The following is a 20567-nucleotide window of genomic DNA, read 5'->3' as shown; positions in this document are numbered from 1 at the left end:
ACAGCCCAGAGGGGTTAAGAAATAAGAGGATTATTCCAAATTAACAGCCACAACCAGCCCCCAGCACATGGGGCAAAGCTGCTCCACAACAACCAGCTTTGTGTTACTGCCGAGATGAACGCGGGGACAGGGACTGTAACTCCCTTCCCCATTCACCAGCTCTCTCCAATCAGCCACACTCATTTACAAAGCCAAAAATCCCCAACACCTTAGTTTTTTTTACCAAGAACACAATTTGCACGGTCAAGGGCAATTTTAACCAGCGAGTGTTTAGGGACAAAGCCTACAGATATCCAAGCATATTCCAGCCTGCGATTCTACATCAAGAACAGGCTTCAGGCAAAATCTACAAGGACCATCAAAAGTTGGGTGTAAGCCTAAAAACTGCTTTTCCTTCCATGGGGTCAAACAAAGACATTAATTAAATAAGGACCTCAAGCCAAATCATACTCAAATGTCCTCAAGGCCACCTAAGACAGAAAAAGTTAAAAGTATCTTGCAGTAAACTACCACATTTCAGGTCTAAAAGGACCTCGGGCAAGGAAGAAATGACTTAAGGAGTGTGCTACTGAAATCAAGCCATTAGTTAAAAGTCATGGGGTTTTTCTGGAATTTTGGGGGCCTGATGGGGTACTAAAAGCATGTTGATCTGCACCAAGCTCCCATGCAGGCAAACGTGCTTCTACCAGCAGCTACAGCGAAGTCTGGGTGTGCAAACATCCCTCACTGAGCACTGAGACCGTGTTAAGAACATTTTCTCCTATCCAGCTTGTTTAACAGGGTTTCACGGTGGATTTTATGTGTTACATCACTGCTGCTCATGCAAAGACAGAGGGAAAATATATTCCAAATGGTTCTCTGGCAGGAGAGTCCCTGTCCTATCCTGGTGGTTTTCCTACAGACCAACAGAGCTTTACGCTGCTCCCAAGTAACCCCTGGAGCAGCAGATACAGTGGGAAGGTGCCAACAGCCCCTCCACAGAAAGAGGGGGAAAAACAAAATAGAGAAACGGGGGTGCAAAGGACAGTAGAGTGATAAAAAGCAGAATGATAAAAACTAACGAGGCCGTAATTACCCGCTCAAAGTGCCAAGGGTGGGTTCTCTGTAGCTGTTCTAGATCCTGATTCTGTATCCTCTAAAGCAGGATTACTGACAACAAAATACACCAGCAACTCAGCAGCTGCCTAAAATACCTTTTTAACAGTTAAATTCAATAAACCATGGTTTACTAGAGCAGAATTTGGACTTGATTTGGTTTCAAAATAGAACAGGAAACCTTTTAGTGGTTTCCACATAGTTGTTCTGAGGAAAAGAAAAACACTGGTGTAAACAAATCTAAATGCAAGACAATGTGCAAATTATACAATATAAACACAAAGAAAGGTGGCTTGTTCTTAAAAATCCATTTAAGTACTCCACAAAGGTGTTCATGAGAAAATTAAAGGGTTAGTGTATTACAAAAGCTTTAAAAAAAGACAGGTAATACCCCATTTGTCTACTAAAATCTCAAATTATCAGAACAAATTTTTACAAACCAATTTTTTAAAACAGTTCTGATGTTGCCTGCATTTTACTCACTTCCTCAGTGAGAGCCAATTAACCAGTTTCACTTTAAGATTCTCATGCATTCAGAAACAAAGCTGCACTATTTGGTCTTTAGCATTTCAGGAAAACAACTGAACTCAAACCAAAACAGAATTGTGCTTGGAGTTAAAATCTCACTGCCACCACCACAGGAGCCCATTCCCAGTTGGTTTTGGTTCCATTGTCACTGGAGATCGCCTCACGCACAGTGAGCTGTTCAATTTACTGTTCAAAGATTGGCATCTCTCCCTTTTTATGTTTCAAGGTAGATTTATTTAAGCTGAAAACCAGCATTAGAGAGGACTCCAGCTCTGCAGGACTGGCATTTTTTGGTTCTTGGCTTTGTAAACTTGCTTAGATAAAAACGCAGGAATAGGAGGAATGAAAGACTTGGTTTGTTGCACTCAAATGAAAATCCTCAACTTTTAAAGGTCTTTGAGAGCTCAGCTGTACAGAAGAACAGTGACTTCTGTGACGGTTTTTGAACCTAATTTTTAGGCCAGTACTGCTGCTTAAAATGCAGAATGTCTCCATCGCACTGATATTGTGACAACTCAATACTTTACACCACAGACATTGAACATAACTCCATACATGCTATACAAAAAAAAAAAAAACAGGGAAAATAAAAACCAAAAGAAAGGAAAACAAATAAGACCGTAGCTAAACTGCTTTAAATACTGCATGCTACAGCACTTCACGTATCATCGAGATACGACACTGAAAGGTGACAAAAGGCTGAAGGGATTACAAAATATTTTCGGCAGGTTGGAAAGCTGCCTTCTTACTGTGGCAGAATTATTCCCCCTCCCCATTCTCTACTTCTAATGTTCATGATTCTAGTGTTGAGTTGGCCATGTATTTATTTTTTTTTTTTTTTTATCCATTCTAATGACAGTGTTTCCTTAACTTAATTAAATCCATCAGTGTGGTAGCTGGGGTGAGAGTCAGCTGTGAGCTGGGTTGTCTCTGTGGCTGATGCTGGCTGTATCACAATAGGTGCGTCTGAGGCCTCTGAAAAGGGAAGACAAAAGGCTTAGGACACCAAGGAACAAACACAGCACTGTATGTTTTGGTAAGCACAAGTCACATCTCCCTGCAGTGCTCTGATAACACCGTTTCACGCTGCTCTGAGAGTGTGCTGTTAATTCCCTGATTTTCAGTGCACACACAGCGTTCGACTCAAGTCTACACGTGGAATATTTATCATATTTCCTTCTCCCTGCAAGGGCAGCTGACCCTCACCCACCTTCAGCTGTGCCCATTAAAAATGTCATCAGAGCTTACACAAGGCTCTACAATTTTTTTTAACTATTGGTTTAATTCTACAGAAAGAGCTTTATACCTGAACAGCGTCAGACAGAGCTACTGGGGCAGCAGTGCCAGCTCCTCTACACCTGACGCAGTTCAAGCTGCCTTGACACCCCCTTTCTCCAATCACACACGTCTGGCCCATATGTTACCCCCAGAGATGTGGAAGGAAGATGAATGATGGTCACTGACTGCTCTGAAGCTGATCCCATCAAGTTCAGTGAAGACCCTCTGGGAGTTTTCAGCAACTCTATATCCAGTGTCAGTGTCACCCACATAGTGCCACAAACACTCCCTGTTCATCACCCACACCCCAAGACCTGTGCTGATCCCTCCACCAGCTCACTGATGGGACTGGCAGGGACTGATGCTTATCTCAGACATCCAGCAGCAGTTTTCACCTACCCCTTTCATCTGACTGCAACTGTGCCTCCAAGTCCTCTGGAGAGACATAGTATTCCTGCTCTTCGCCTTCGGGAGGTTTCGGTTTACACTTCCCACAGCAACAATTACAGCAGCAGCACAGACAGCAGCAGCAGTAGCAGGCTGTGATGAGCCCACAGAACACAAACAAGGCCTGCAAGGGATAGAAAACACAGAAACAGTCATAACCTGTGCCTACTGCACCGTGATCATGGAGTCTGTGAGACTTGGATATGGAACCAGAGAGCAAAAACACAGCAGTGCAGAGACAGAAGTCACCAGCTACAGCTTTATTATCTCATCAACAAGAAAGATTTAAAACTATGTGCAAAACTATGACTCTCCCCATTTTACATGGAGGTGAATACTGACAACCTGGTTTGCTTGAAGAATTCCTACAATTTAGATTAAGTGGACTATTTATTCTGCTGCATCTGGAAGAACATACAGGTCTAAGACTGTATCTGTATTAAAACCCAGAGGCACAACAGTTCAGAACAGACTGTAGCTTGCATTAATGTCCCTGACACAGACTGACCTGTGCTGGCTAATGCACAGGTCATGATGTACCTTCAGCAGGGACTTGGACCAGCTCAAGGCTGTGGACGTGGCTGGGAGCTCAGGGCACTGAGGTTTGATGCTCCCAGTATGAGCAAGGCAGCTCCAAGAGAGCCGGGTCTGCCGGGTGCTTATCACAGTGACAACGGGGCTAAATTAAAGTCTCCCTGTAGGTCACTGTACAATTGTTTGAAAAAAATGATTTTACAGATATCAAACCAGCACAGGGATATAACTATTCCCTTACTTAGGGGAATCAAGAGAGGGAGGCAATGCTGGCCAAGGGTAGAAAAATGCACCCATGCAATGAAATGTAAGCAGACTTCTCCTGTGTGAGCTCAAGTTCACAGTCAGGACTCATTCTGCAAAACTATTTTGCAGATATTACCAGAGAATACCCCCCCAGATCCTCATCACTTATAATTCCACTAGAATGGAAGCTTCAATTAGTAACATAAGTCTTTGTATTAGTCTTTGCCAACCCAGAATAACTTCCCTGCCCTTTTATTTACCTTTGCCCACCAGCTGGACAGCACGAAGTATGTGTTCACATTCTCTTCACCAAACTGCTCTGCTACATAGAGCCCCAGAGACCCATACTTATCGTAAATGTTCCTCTTTGTGGCATCGGTCAATATTGCGTGGGCATTATTGATCTCTTTAAATTTTTCCGCCGCCTCTGGGTTATCAGGGTTTTTATCAGGATGATATTTCAATGCCAGTTTCCTGCAGGAAGGAAAAAAAAAAAAAAAAAGAGAGATCGTTATAGATTAAAAACTGGGATTTGGGTTCCTGTTTTTTTTTATTTAGTTTTTTTTTAATTCCGTAGCCTGCCACGCAAGGGAGACTTTCATGTTTCCTTCATCTGTGATTCAACTTCCCTGATGATTCTTCCTTAGATGATAACAAAAGGCTACAGCAGTGTCTAGCTTAGCTCACAGGATTGACTTCAGACTGTTGGATTTGACCCTCAGAAATCCAACAGAAAAAAAAAAAGACACTGAAGAAAAGTAGCTGTGCTTTTTTTTTTTACCCTCAGCTCCAGCAATTTCCACCAGTAAGTTTTGCTCCTGCTACAGCAAAAAACCACACCACAAATCTAGGGTATAGCACCAAAGAGTAAATAGAAGCTACTTGAACAGTGTCTGAACTGCTGCTTCTGCAGTGTCTGAACACAAAAATAGAACAGACGATCACTTGTGGTTAATTCACCAATTCCTGTGCAGGAACAAAGTACTTTTCAGTTCAAGGTTTGCTAGAATAGAAAACGCTTCGGAGTTTCGAGATATCAGGAAATCACAACGTACACCTCCCCTAATCAGGCCAGATCTCTCACAACTAACAAAAAAATCAGATTAAGCATTGATAAATGTGCTAGTTCTCACATGGCCCAGACTATTTACAGAAACCAGCAGAAATTACTGGGCAAGCACCTCCTTAGAAACAGAAAATATGTGCTCCCCGGTACAAAAATGACACGGAACTCTGGGCTGCCTCTTCTCCACCACAAAAGGTTCTTGTACCACAAAGTCACACCTTTGAGAAACACAAGAGGAGCCTGCAGAGGATTCTACACCAGCTTTGCAGTGGGGCAATGTTTAGACAGAACATAAAATAAAGATGTGCCTTGGATGTGCCTGCAAGTATCTCACAGCATGTGAAAAACTGAATGGCCCCTGGAACACTCCCACTGCACACGATGCTGCTCAGGGGAATAACGTCCATGGCTGCCACTTGTGCCCCAGCCTCAGGGAGGGCTGAAATAATCACAGTTTTTATAATTACAGGGAACTTCTATAAACCTGGAAAGGGTTTAATCAGGCTGCAATAGATAAATAATTTTCATTTCCCATTTCCTACACATACACAAACCCCAGAGCCCCCAGGCCAGCAAAGGATGTTCAGATTGAACATTGCAAAGGAGCAGCAGAGGAAACGAGACGAGATGAAGGTTCAGGTAAGTGTGAAGCAGCTACAGTTCACCCCAGGACCTCGTGGGGCTGTTCCTCCAAAGGAAAAACTTGCAGTCTTTCCCCCAAGAAGGTAAGATTATTTTCCAGTTGCTTGATTCAAACTTCCAGTTGAAATTTTTAGGAACATACAGCTAATTTTTGAGAATCTGGGGACCCAGCTTATTCCTAGACTTCACTATGTCGTTGCCACTGGTATTACAAATGTAACGTTGAAAGGGGAGAAGTTTGGTAAAAGTTGAAGACTAAAAGAAAACAATTTTGCTAAAGAATATCCTCATGGAAAGGTGATGCTGACCCCTAGTGTAATTCCATCCACATTGCCACTTGTCACAGAGCAGCAATTGCATTTAAGTAGATTTTTTGGGAATGTGGAATGCGAGGATGTTACAGAACTCTTTTTTTTGTTGTTTTTATTTGGTCAGGGAATACGGAAAGGGAGAATGTTGCAGAACACTTTTTCTGTTATTAGCTGCTCAATATGAAGCCATTTCATGTGTCCAACTCTTTACGAAAAGAAATAAAGAAAAAATCCTCTTTTAAACTAGTAACTCCACAAAGAGTAGGGAATTTGGAAAGGAATTTTAGGAAAAAGTAAGTGTTGCTACTCGGTTTACATCCTTATTTGCATCTTTAATCTATACCTCACTCAAATGATGGACAAAAAGGCAGTTCTGCCCATCTGTGCTCCCTCTAAACCAGACACAAGGCTGCCTAACAGGAAGAGTTTAACTCTGACCACACTGTCTTAAAATTCTATTCAACTTTAAACAAAGACCTTTCAGAATGACACTGCATAGTTGAGAATTCAGCTCCGAAATTTAGATGGAAATTGAGAATTTAGATGGAAAAATTTAAAAGCCTAAGCACATTTTCACGCCAAGTTTTGCAAGAAGCAAACAAGTTTTCACCTGTTTTTCTAACATATTTTTCTTGCAAAAGGTCTAAATATACCAGCTCAGGCCCCTGTGTAAATAGACCATCTGTTGAATACTGAAATAAAGCCATCTGTGCTACTGGGACAGGTGTAAAACTCAAACTTTTACCTGTAAGACTTTTTGATATCATCTGAAGTGGCATTTTTGTCCAGCCCCAGCACGTGGTATAGGGATTCCCCAGAGGTAGAGAGCGAGCGTTGCCTCTGGTCTGCCATCTTGAGCTAACCTGAGGAGAGAACCGGCCCCTGCCAAAACAATAAGATTAAAAAATGCTTAAACAAAGAATAAAACAGATCTCATGAATCAAAACATCCTTAAAACCAGGGTTTGCATGTGAAAATACAGCTTTTATAAGGTTTAAATGTGCTCTGAATGGCTCTTCATACATGTGGAAGGTAAAAAGTTACAAAACTCAGTGAATTACCAGTGAAAACAACTACTACATTTTCAGCACAACACCAGGCATCCCGAATCAACACTGTGTATATTCAACTCTTCTTTCCAAAAAGCCCAAATCAACAGCTGAGGTACAGCTATAGCTACATACTGCATAACACATCCCTAAAGATACTTCTTAATATTCAGATTAAGAAAGAAGATTATTTGTGGTAATATCTATAAAAACAATGAATTACATTTTAACAAAAACCCCCAAACCTCCCCACACCTCCCAAACTCCAATCCCCCATCTTATCACTGACACCAGGTCAAACAGAATCCTTAGGAAAAGTCCAGTGTGCCCAGGCCTGTGCATCCCATGAAGAAAAATGGAGATCTCCCCTCTTGTAATTTAAAGTTCAGGATCCAATATTTAACATGCATTCTAGTTAAACCCATGCTACTTGAACATGGATTAACCTCCTGCTCTACATCCAAACACAGCAGACCCCAGAGGTGTCCCCTGTGCCATGGCAGGGACAGATCTGGTTATGTCCCCTCCCATCCTGAGGAGATCAGCTTTGCTGTTCTTTAGCTGCAGAACTGCAGCCAGGATGAGCATCCAAGAAAAGACTATTGGCTATTTTTGGATTATGTCATTACAATTAGCCTACACCAGATTATGCAGCCTTTGAAAAAGATATTTAAAGCACCAGACTTTTCTAAATTAACCCTATGTCTTATATAACAAACTTAATAACTCCAGCTTTCCCAAGGCTGGCTGAAAGCAACGCTCTCAGGCATCCCCCCCTGTGCTGCCTGGGTGGAGCTGTGACCTCACACCTCACAGAACCACAGCTCTGCTTCTACCAACACATGGGAATTGTCTCACCCACACAAGGGTGACCAGGTGACAAGGATGTGGACAGACATGTTACCACTGTCTTGTTCAGCTCAGACCCTGCTGCTCATTCTCTCCCATATTTGGCCTCTCTGACTCTACATTCATTTAACACTCTGCTCCATGTCCAGTTGTTTTAACTGGAATACACCACCTAAACCAAACTCTCATCTAATCTCCTTCAAGAAGTCTTTGGCAATTCTACCAAGTTTAATACAAAGTAGCCTAATAAGAAGATATAAATTATTACTATTGATAATAAAAGGTCTAAACTCTAATGCTCTGGCTAAGAATTCACACTGCACCCCAAATCTGGAAGGTGAATGTGTGGATAAGGAGAGAATTTTCTTTTCAAGGACACCATTCAGTACCAAAAGCTCTCCGTATGGGAGGAAAATTACTGAGTGCTGCAAGACACAATACAAACAACTCACTTATTCAGGCATAATCCGATTCAGTGAAAGGAAAAACATATTTCAGGAACGAAACCCCACACCCGGGCACACAGCAGGCACAACCCTCCAGGCCAGCCTTTTCCCACTGGGAGCCTCCCAGCCCCCTCCATCCCGGAGCTGAGGTCAAAGACCGATGATCCTGACATCTCTCTGGTAATCTATCTAATCACACCAGCCTGCTCCCACTGCTGTCCTGGCTCCCTGCACAGCTCCTGCTGCTCCATGACCATCACTTCACACCCTCCTGGGCACCTCCCCACAGCTCCACCACACCAGTCCCCCACCAGCAGCTCCCAGCCAAGGAGTGTCTGTCACTACTGCTCTTGGACAGGGACCTCTGAAGTCGGAAGGAAGGAAAAAAGCATCCTGATTGGAATCTTACATGTTAGTTAGGTCTCCCAAAGAAGATATTGCTTCAAATGGGAGCTTCCAGGGCATTACAGCATTTGTGCTGTTTAAAGTCTGCAGCTCTGTTTAAGCACAACAAGCTTCCTGCAACATCAATCCAACATGCCCTTGGTGACAGAAGCTGCAGATCACAGCCATACACCCTGTTCCGATTAACAAAATCTCCACTGCTAAATTAGGGCAAATTTGTTTAATAAAAATGAATTCAGTTTGACCCAGGTGGTATCTATCAGTGTGCAGGCACAGGAATACAATTCCACACTGCTGCATCCTTAATTGCTTCCATCTGAACAGTCCAGGGGATCCACAGCTCAGTGTAACGGGGTGTTAGCACTTATTTCTCCAAACTGGTGTGAAATGCACACCTCGAGCTTGGCAGAAGAGTGGAGGACAAGGTGGTGATGGGAATTCATCTGGGAAGCTTGTTATTTAAGGGAACAGAGGAGTATTATTACTAGGAATGCAACCTTTGGCTTTTTTAAATACGAAACAGACAATAAAGGTGCAAGTTATTTAAGTTCCGAGTGCTTCATAAACCGGGGTATCATCTCTCCTGCTGTTTTCACACGTGGCTCTAATTCACAATCCTGAAAGCTGCCCTGTGTTTTTAAAAACAGTTGTGTTCAGCAGCAAGAAGCCATCTGCTCCCTGTTCTGTATTCTAACCAAGCTGGATGCCCTGAAGAGGCTTCTCTGGGAAGGCTCTGGAGAAAGGTAATCTCCTGGATTAACCAGCAGAGTGTTTAACTATCTGTGTACCAAAATATCCTGCCTTAGTCAGCTTTACCACAACAGGCAGCTGCTTCCACAGCAGGACCAGGTAAATATAACTGGTACTACCTCACTGAGAAGACTCAGGTTAAACCTGAGAGGTTTTTATGGAAGCCAGCCTTAACATTCTAAATACATCTATGTCAGTTCAATCTTACAAAGACTAATTTTCTTTTCAGCTTCCCAAAAGGATCCCATCAAGGTTCATGAAACCAGTAATACTTTAGTTTCTGCCAAGACTGCTGACTCTTCTGGAAGTTGTATTTAACTCATTAAAATGGCAAAGTGTTACTACAGCCAAGAAAAAGAAAATGAACAGTTCTCTACCAGTTTAGGGAATTAAATACTCACAGAGCATCCCAAAGAATGCCTGCACTGAAAAGGGTGACAACAGATCCAGTGGCCAGAAGAAGAGAGGGAGGACTAAAACTCCACCTGACCTGCTACAAGATGCTGCAAAGAATTTCACTGGAAGGAGGCAGCAAGGGGGATATCGATTTTTCCAAGAAAACATGTGAAGCTGTGCAACAGGGCTGTGGGTGGAGGTACCAGCACTGGTCACTCAAGGGAGAATTTGCTTGAAACAACACCGAACAGCCACTGTTAAATCTCTGCTAGGAAGAACTACCCTGAAATAAAGGGATGGAGGGCTAATTCTATGAACAACATCCACAATATTTCAGTGCCATTAGCCTCTGGAAGCAGACTAACAGCAGTACTTCTCATTTCACTCCAAGGCTGAAGCATTGAGCAACAAACCTCTGGAAACTGTGAAGTACCACATTGCCTGAAATACCACTTTTCCCACCTCCACCCATGTAAGTCACACAGGCACAGCAGCTCCCTTGAATCTCCTCGCTGGAGGAATGACTGCTTCAGGAAGGAGTTGTGGCTGCTCAGCTCCACTGATCAAAATCAGAAGGGGCAGAGGAAACCAAACAATGTGAACTTTAAAAATACTACTAGAGCAGGACATTGGTGCACACCCTTCACCAGAATTCTAATTTTTTTAATGTCTGTATATTCATCAGTCTAAATTCCTAAAAAACCAAATAAAATCACACCATGAATGTCTGTGCCAATGCACAGACCTGTACACATGTGCTGTTCACAGCATTGCAGTGAACTATCCTCAGTGTGGGGAATCTGGCTGTCAACAGCTGTTCCAGAAAGTGAAATCCCACTGTAAAGGAGAAAATCCACCTCCTCCTGACAAGGTAAGTGATACTCACCCACTGGACACAGGATAAGGGGAGGTCATTAACGTTAATGGATATTCTCCTTTGCAAAGGAGTTTGGTTGAACCCAGAACAAAAACAGCCTCCCAGTCTTCCAAAACATCACCAGTAACATAGAGAATAAAGAAATCCCCAAAAAGGACATATAAGAAGCAGGAGAAATGACACAGACTCAAAGCCCTGCTGGGAGTGCTGGGCAGGAGGAGGTGGCTTTTCAGCCCTGCACGTGTCTGTAACACAAACTACCAGTAATGCTGTCAAACCCTCTGCAATTACAGCTTTAAGAGCATATCAGCAGATGACTTAAGAGTCCAGCTTGGAAACGATGTTTTGCCAGCTCTTACAAAAATTATGTCTAGTTGATGCTTTATTTTAGAACTTTAGGAAGCACTGGAGTATTTTAGGAAAGATTTGTATTCCACAAAGCCTTGCTGCTAACTGACTATGTGGTAAAACATAATGTCAGTTAAAGTTGTGATTCCAGCTTTTCAAAGATTTGCAGTGCAGAAAATTAACTACAGGCATTAATCTTTAACTGAATTATTCTATCTCAACCAGTATTCATTAGTAAAATTCTAAATAAAAACACTGAGCCAGAAAACACTTCAGTAAATATTGATTTATCACAAAAAAGGAAAAAGCACCACTGGCCTCCACATCCTGTCCATCTGTCTCAGAGTCATTTAGAGTCGTTCTCACAATCTGGTATTTTTCAAGGGTGAAAAAAAACATTTGTAAAGGGGAGAGGAGAGAAGCATATACAAGATTGTGTTACCACTAAAAATATGAGGTGTTTTAGGTTTGGCTTCCTGAGGTACTAAGAGATTTCTATAGGAAACTGTGAACTTTGTTTCCTCAGCGATATTTTGCATTTAAATGAGAAGCTACAAGAAATAAAGAAATCCAGAACTTACCTGGTGTCTAGTTCGAGTATTCTAAGTGGTAACAGCCTTCACACACTTCTAAAACTGAATCTCCTAAAGACAAAACAAAAGCAAAGTAAATTGTTCACCAACTCTTAGGCTGAGGGTTCATTGAAAAATTATCATAACATTACTGGACAGTAAAAACACACAAGTGTTTCATCAATATTTATACACAGTAAGTCCCCACAATGTAAATACTTGTCTTTAGAACTGACTAGCTGTCAGTGACAAATATTTAAAAGCATAGATTAGAGGGCTCTATGCTTTTATCTGTAGCTTCAGTCTCTTTTCCCCAATTTTTCACCACTTGAAAGAAACACACTTACCCAGGTGCACACAAAATCTAATAAACATTATCGGTTTAAGACTTTGGGCTCTTTCAACTTAGGCCTTTGTGAAATACCTGTGCTGGGAACAAGAGAGGCGTGTTTTTCCAGTCTTGACAATGTGTCATGTTAGAGAGGGACTGCTAAAGCAGCTTAGCTCACACAGCAGACCCCAAGCTCCGGCACTGGAGCAGCCCGTACAGAGCCTGCTCTGAGGAGCAGCACCAGCTCCTTCTGCCAGGACAAATTTCCATCAAGAAAACAGAGGTTTCATTCCATTCACATTCCCCCATCCTGAAGCAGATCACTCAAGGCAGAAACAAGTCTCACTTCAATGTACAAGGAGGGAGAGAACCTGAGATGACCCAACAACACATGCTCAGTCTTTCAGCGGTCAAGGCAAAGTCAGACAGATCACTCCAGATCAGTGATCACATGGAAATAAGAGAGTAAGGGGAGAAGAGGAGCCTAGGAAATGCTATATGATGCTGTGGAAAAAATTTAAGGAAAAATCACTGCAACAGATTAAAATATCTTTCCTACTAAGCAGGTACAGGACACATCTAACCCTCATCATCAATCCCAAAGTCACTTGTGCATTGGATGGCTGAACAATAAACCTCATGAGTGGAACTTCAGAGCAGCTTTTTCCTGGCAAGTCATCACTTCATCATCATCTAAACCCTTTCAACAGCTTCCAAACAACAAGTTCTGAATGCACTCGAGAAATAAACTCCCCATTGAATTAATAATTAGGCCTTTCACACACTGGAAGGTTTTAGTGTGGTGAACAGAGATGTTGGGAATACACCCAGTGAGCTGCTGGCATTGCTGCCCACAGCAGTTGTTTGGTGCCATCTGTAAGAAGCTGCTTGATCCAGCAGCACATCACTAAGTGGGTATGAATGAACCAACCAACAACTCAATAATCAGCTTACTGTTAATGGATCTGTTTAGTTCCTTTATAGGTACTGGCAAAGGACTTTTCCTGAAAAACGAAAGGCAGAGAGTTAAAATTCCCCACTCAGTGTGTGCAATACTAGAGGGTGGACTACCTCTCCAAGGAAAAACAACCTGTTTTGTGAAGCTATAAAAGCTCCCATGTTTCCTGCCCGCTGCTTCCTTCACTGCAAAACAATCCACAAAAGGAATATTTTTTAAGAATCTACAGAAAGCTGCAGATGGTTAATGGGGGTGGCAACCAGAATTACGGCTTCATACTTAGATGAAGAACATCTTTAATTGTACCACTGATTCTGTTTCAAACAGCAACCTTAGATGTTTGACAGCCAAACTGAGAACCAGCTAAATTATGTTCAATTTATGGATGTACACAGATAGAAATATAGGAGTGGAACAGAAGAAAAAAAGCAAAGTTCAAATGTACTTAGGAGACAAATATACTTTGACAAAATGAGCTATCCTACTAAAGTCAGAATTTGGCATGTAACAGCATAAATAACATACAATGATCTGTGAACAGAAGGTTCAAACACAAGATTCTGGCCCAGGCCTCGTCAAAACTCCATCAGCAGAAAAGATCATTTTTTACAGCACATATACATATATAATAACCATCCACATACAGAACTCAAGATATATATAGCAAAGTATTATCTTAATCTGGATGCAAGCAGCCATACTTCTTCAGTCTTTCAGCTATGCCAATACATTTCTCTAAGAGCAGGCAGCCTGATTTACAGCTGAAAATAATCAAACAAGACAAAAATAAACTCCAAAGGAAACTACTTCTTATAAAATCAAAGTACACGAGAAACCCGTGCCAGCTACTCCACATCCTGCCTTCCCCAGTGCATCCTCCCTGCCAGCTCTGAGCCAGCCCAGCACTTCATCCCCAGGGTTCACTCCCTTGCTTTCTGTTGCAACTGGCAATTCCAATTTAGTGACTCAGGAATGTTTTGATCTCCCCATCCAATCTCATTATTCAGGAGGCCAGATCCACTGACCCAGAGCTCTACATAATACCCTGCTCGTAATTACTTGTAAATATCCCCCCTCCTTATTACATGATATTCACAATCCAAATAAAAGCAGAGAAAATGAAAGGGCAGATGAGGGAAAAGAAAGGGAAGCATTCGAAATCAACATCGAGTGCACGGCACCCAGTTCAACAACACACACACAGGAAAAAAGTCTGGGAAAGGGAACACACAATTGTTTAAGCAGAAAACGCAGATGTAAGCACGAAAATGAGAAGAAAAAGATTAAAGAATGATGAAGATAAGATAACAAACACAAGCAAAGCTACACAAATGCAAATTAAATTCAGCCACACATTAAAACTGTGGTAAGTTTTGAAACACCAACGAAGAAATACGCTTAGGAAGGCTGCGTGTTCTTGCAACCATTTTGCTCAGACCAAAACCAGCTCTTCCACCCTTATTTCTCCTGCAAATTTGAATCCAATTTATCTAATACTGTATTTTCCCCACACACTGGAACCATAAATAGTGCTCAGCACCTTTCCCTCCCATAACCAAGAGACAGATTCTCCCTTTTCCTTCCAGAAATCAGACATGTTCTCAGACCTATTTGACCAAAAGTGTGTTTCTTGTCTCCCCAAACCTGACAGATGCTGGAGAACCATTTTTATTGAATAATTCCAGTGACAGAACTGTCCTCATCCTGCTCCATATGTTGTTAACAGACAGAGAGAAGCACCTTCAGGATACTTTCCCTCACAATCCATCTCTGCCATGTACAGGAGCTGTATCACAGTTAGCAAATATTTAAACAAATGCTGCTGCAATTAAGGCAAATAAAATAAATCAATATACAAAACAGGAACTCCCAAGTGTTTATTTTCACATCCTTACCTGCTCACATCACTTGCAAAATGAATCAGCATTGGAAAAACAACAAGACAAAGCTGAAGGCAAAGCAACCTGGCTAACAAAAGTGCTTGCAGAAAATCACTACTGCTTCAAAGCACCTTTCTTCTCCCTGTAGCTGTCTTGAAATAGTGATTTTTAACTTATTAATTGAATCACTAACATTTACTATTTTGTTAAAGCATCCAAGAGTGTGTTTTGGTGTTGCTTATATTTTTATATCACAGCACAAAAGCCTTTCAGCTACATTTTGCTATTCAGTTTGTGGCCTTTTTGCTAAAGGTCACGTGAGAAATTTCATATCCATAAAAACATTGTTTTAACATATAAGCCCTGATGGAAAGCTAACTGAGTATCCAGGGAATTAAATTAAGTGCATAGATCTTTCTCTCAGAAATAAAAAAGAACTTCACTATGTCCAAATCCATCTGCCTTGGGAAGAGAGGACAGGTTTCCAACAGTGAAAGTAAAAACTTTATTAAATTCTCGTAAGCATGAGGGTTTTTTAAAAAACAGAAATACAGAGCTTTTAAATAAATGAAATCTGGAACAATATCATTTTTCTGATAAATTCAAGCCTAAATTGACGTAACCTCCACCACTGATAAGTGTGAGAGAGGTTACACTGAAATTTGTGACAAACTTAACTACAGTGACACAGTGTTGTTTCTCTAATGAGCTTAGCAGATTAAAATGTGGCCATTTAAGTCTGATTGACCAGCCTGTTACAAAGACTTGTGACCTTGTACCCTATACCAGAGTAAGATTCAAGCCTGCTAAAGGAAGTTTTCCATATTAGGGGTGAAAAATGTGAAGTATTAGATTTGCATTTTCTATCCTCTCTCGTCAACTAAAATAATTACTCTAAAAACCTGGGGGGTTTAGTGGATTCCCTACTTAGGATTTTATTGCTCCTATTTAATCCTTCAGCAATTTAAATTATTGTTTATGGCATTACAGTAAGTGCAACTGCACTGTCACAAACTGCACATGGCTATAAAAAACTTGTGTCTGCTTACTCAGTTATTTAAAAATTTAGAAAAAATCAGCAGTTCTGTTTCCTTGGCTCATTATTACTCTTAATTTTTCCTCTCTATAAATTGTGTTTGAATCACTGTAACTACTCACAGCAAGTTCACCAGAATAAATCAGCAAACCCACAACATTCCCTGCTGTGGGTAAAGTAATGCTGATGCCAATTCTTCTGGAGAAGAAATATTTTAAACTTCTTCAAAAGCACCGGGGCAGACATAAAGCTCCATTTGTGCCAGGTGTGTTTTATAAACTGTATCAATTTAAAAAAAATCATATTGGTAATGGTTATACCGATACAGTCTAACCTTTAAAATACAGAAAAGGTCTTGGAACAAGCATTTGGGTTTGCTCACATAAAAACAGGATTTATGCTATTATGTCACACCTGTAGGTAAGACAACTAAAGGCTTTTAGACAGAAATAAAAGAAAAAAATGTCTATTGTCTCTTGTGACAAAAGGTTGAGAAAACTGGATCAATTGTCAAAATGAGAACTTCTTGGCAGCCTGTCACAAACAGAGAGTTTGAGAGACAACACCAGTCCAAGCTGCCCCTTTTTACAGCACAGGCAGCTCTTGCCTGGCAGAAAAGAAGGAATAAAGGTGAGGTTACAGAGTACAACTAAAAAAAGCCAGATAAGCAGTCTGAGAGGCAAAAGGAACAGGCAGGAACACATCTTTCAAATTACAAGTTGGTTGGCAAAGGGCAAGGAGAAGATTTATCCGAAATTAACTCGGAAGGGCAGGGGAAGGTGGTTCCCTCTGTGCTCATCAACAGCAGCAGGAGATGGAGGGGGAAGAAATTCAGTCCTGTTTTTCTTTTCCTATCAGTTGTGAGGCAAATGAAAAGGTAAATGAGGGTTTTCCCCTCCTCAAAATTTAAATAATGTAACGCTATGGATTTCCAAACTGCAAAACATAGACTAAAATTATTTTATACCTATTTGGTGTTGAAATTGCTGTGTTGTCAAATAAACACTCTTGGCAGTTTCAATCAGGAACAGGTTTTGGTAAAGACTTTGAAATGAAGAGTTTATTTTAATGGGTAAAAAAGCAAAAGGGAAGAGCAGGTTGTACTAACAGCAGAAATCAATGCAGACATCCACTCTGATCTACAATGATCCACTCTGGTGTGTCCCTTTTGAGAAACTTCACCTGTTTTCAAGTTACTAATCTCTGTCATTCAGTTGTTTAATGGTTGTCTCTTGCCCCACCAAGCACACAAATCTTTTGCTTAAAAAGTTAGGAATAAAAAGGTAAAATAAGCAGAACTTATAATGAATTTGTATTTTCCAGAAACAACCACCCACCCAGCTCAGGAACAGAGAAGTTAAAACCTACCAGGAACCCCATGTCACTGCCTCTGTAACGTCAGAGCTTTTCCATTTCACAGGGTAATTAAGGTTTAGTAATCTAAAATATATATTTTACTCTAAAAATTAAGCTTATCTATTTATTAATACAGGCAGAAAGCAGACTTTTCCCCTGATTCACTATTCATACCTCATGTATCCAATCAGGTCCTCCCAGCCTAAGATGATGGATAATTATTCAATCAACACTTGTATCTTCTCAGTTAAATTCCAAAGGCTTTAGTTCCAGAGATTATTTCTTTTGTGAAGTTAAAAAATTAAGCGTAACTAAAGATCCTCTCTTCTCCTAATGGCTCAACTGTATTTCCCCAGTTTTTGTGGAGGGTGGGGAGGAGACTTCACTATTTCATTATTTCACTTCCTCACAGAAACTGACAGAAAAAAAGAACATTTTCGTTTCCTTCTGTCAAAAAAAAAAACCAAACAAAAAAAAAACCCAGAAAACATGGGCTTCTAACATACCTCCTTTATTACATCATAAAGAGCTGCAGGAGAGCTGTACTGGTGACCAGCCACTGTGCCAGTGGTCATGCCTAGTAAGGACATCCCTGCACCAATAACTAGGAGTTTTAATCACAACCTGCTCTATCCAAGAGGTTCCCACTGGCACAGTCCCTCCTGCAGGTCCTTGGTGGCAAAGCACTGATTGTCACCATTCCCTGTTGGTCAAATGCCACAAACACAGCAGGACACCACTCCTGCAGCTGAGAAAAATACACCAGGACACGTAATCGGTGCTGGAAAAGATATTTTAGGCTTGAGAAAAACAGCCAAAGACCCCAAATAAAAACAAACCCAACAAAAGGCCACCAGGAGTAAGTGGTGCCCTGATTACAAAGGGGGCACAGACAAAACCACTGCGAGGGGGGAGCACAAACCCAAACACACCAAGTCCCCCCTGAGACCATCTCCAGGCTCCAGGTGAACACCTGCCCAGAACTCAGCTGACACAGAAAGCAGGAATTGCTTTTTCCACGGCCTGAATCAAGGACAACACTCCCCCAGCAATCACTAGACCTCACCACGTACCCCACAATCCTGCAAATCAGAACTATCCCTCCACATGGAGCAGCAGAACAGGCCTAAAAACTGCAAGTGAAATGGCAAGTCATCATTTAGTTTAGATTTACTAAACTAATTGATGCAAACAAATATATATGTATTTTGGACATGGAAGACACTTTTCATACCACAGGTTCCTTCTCCCTGGATGGTGTCAGGTGTTACAGGAAATGGTTTAAAAGCCACAAGGAGATGAGTTTCAAACCTGCCCCATTCAAAGCCCTGGCCCCTGGGCATTCAGAAGCATGAAAGGAGTTAAGACTTCAGAATTCCACCATAAAATCTCAACTGACCAGCTCAGCTTTTACTTGTTTTGGCAGGAAAATAAAACTGAGTTCCTTTTAATGCTGGCAGTGATGCCTTCACTGCAAATATTTCTGTTTCTTCACAGGTGAATTAAACCAGAGCCCATGTCCAGGGGGCACCTTGGGATAGAGAACACATTTATTCCCTAGTGATCCCAAAGTTTTGAGGAAAGCCACTATGAATGCACTGCTAATGTCACAGTATTCTTATAATGTCCCCAGAATGCATTACCCAGTACACATCTCATATGTTGGAGTCAGCTCTTCTGGCTACAAATACCCAAACAAATCCCAGGGCTGGATTAAAAGTGGTTTTAATTTAAACTGGCATTTTCTTACAGGAGACAAACTCTTTGGTATTTTCTAAGTATACAGCGTGGTTTCACCAACAAAAAGATTTATTTCATACTCCTCCTCCACAAACCATAACGATGTTTATTTACCCTGTTCTCTCACTCTGCATACATTTAATCTGCAGACTGCCTGATGAAGTATGTCCTCAGTTCCTCCATTCAGTCTGGCAACAGTATTTCATGGCTGCTTAAAAAAGAAGAAAAAAAAAAAAAGGCAGTCTATAATTTAGAAATAATAAGGCAACTAAGAATGTATTTGTCCTACTGATTTCCCCACTAACTCACTAGTGATTTAACAAGAAAAGACAAGGCTTGAATTTCAGACCATAGACTTAGTTTGCAAAACTGACGCTTCAGGAAAAACCATGTTCTAGACTTTAATTGTAACTGAGTTTTCTAACATAATTGGGTGAGAAATAGAAGACATATAGTTTTTATACCCTTAGTTTTCAGACAGGAATCACATTTCAGACAGCTTAGAACAAAAAGGCCACTATTACACTGGGGCATAATTTAATCACTGCCATTCCCAAGGCCCTTCAGTTCCAGCACAAAGTATAGAATTATCACATTTAGGCCTTTTCCCAGCTAAATAAGTGAGAATAATGTCACAAACCCCATAGTTTTTGTGACTGTGACACTTTTATTCCTCCCTGTGATCTTCACCAACACCAGAGTGTGACTGCCTCTTCCCTCTGCCTGTACCCCTGACGTGATGCCATCAGCCCAATGTTAAACCAGTGTCATTCCTAAACATATTCCCCAAAGCACGAGGATGTCCCCCTGGAAACCCTTAACAGGAACAAAATTAGTTGTAAAATAACACCTTTCCTCACTCAGGGTTTTTTAAAATAGTATTTTATACATCCACACATTTAAACAGCCTCAAAATAGCAAGGAAGAGTGAAAGTCATAATAGATAATTTTTAACATGCAGGAGGGAGTCCCTGGGCTTTATAAGGGAGATGTCAAACAGAATAAGTCATGGGAAGAAATGTGGTTTTAAGAAACAGGGGTAAGGAGTTGTGCATTACAAAACAACTAAAGAAAATGCTGGGTTTTCATCATCCAGGATGTTTCATCCAAAATACATTCCAGTCCAGGCCCAAGAGTAAAGTCATGTTGGCTGCTGTCCCCGTTATCCAAACCACTCAGTGAAACAGTGAGGTAGGCCTGGGAAATTATACTGTGCACCTTCCAAATACCTTCTGATTAACTCTGATTGCCTGGTTTTCCTAAGGTAATTGTGAATAGCAAATGCTGTGCCAAAGCAAAATTTAAAAGGGCAACAAGAATGAAATCAGCGAGGGTGGAAATCAGGAACTTTTTAGGAAAAGAAAGAGTGAGACACCTATTAAGGAAGGTAAATATTTTCACTAGTTACTGTCCAGACAAAAATATTT

At 41.2% G+C, this 20567-nt stretch overlaps 1 protein-coding gene across 4 annotated transcripts in view; it reads right to left on the bottom strand.

Annotated features, from left to right (window-relative positions):
• DNAJC5 (DnaJ heat shock protein family (Hsp40) member C5) overlaps positions 1 to 20567 on the bottom strand; it is a 31848-nt gene that overhangs the window by 4184 nt on the left and 7097 nt on the right. Inside the window, exons 1-6 of one of the 4 annotated variants that reach the window (XR_010434832.1) lie at positions 19255 to 19354; positions 11849 to 11911; positions 6893 to 7029; positions 4389 to 4602; positions 3301 to 3472; positions 3 to 2598 (exon numbers count right to left, since the gene is read on the bottom strand). Coding sequence is in view for 3 of the 4 variants with exons in the window: in XM_064673966.1 (XP_064530036.1) it covers positions 2495 to 2598; positions 3301 to 3472; positions 4389 to 4602; positions 6893 to 6999 (597 nt within the window). In the remaining variant the exon portion in view is untranslated. Of the gene's footprint in view, positions 1 to 2; positions 2599 to 3300; positions 3473 to 4388; positions 4603 to 6892; positions 7030 to 11848; positions 11912 to 19254; positions 19355 to 20567 lie in introns of those variants that run through there. The other 3 variants (XM_064673966.1, XM_064673968.1, XM_064673967.1) reach the window with 3 other exon arrangements.

This window comes from Pseudopipra pipra, chromosome 17, assembly GCF_036250125.1.
Source record: "Pseudopipra pipra isolate bDixPip1 chromosome 17, bDixPip1.hap1, whole genome shotgun sequence".
Classification (NCBI taxonomy): domain Eukaryota; kingdom Metazoa; phylum Chordata; class Aves; order Passeriformes; family Pipridae; genus Pseudopipra; species Pseudopipra pipra.
Note: the sequence above shows the minus strand (reverse complement) of the source record. Positions and strands in the feature narration are given on the sequence as shown.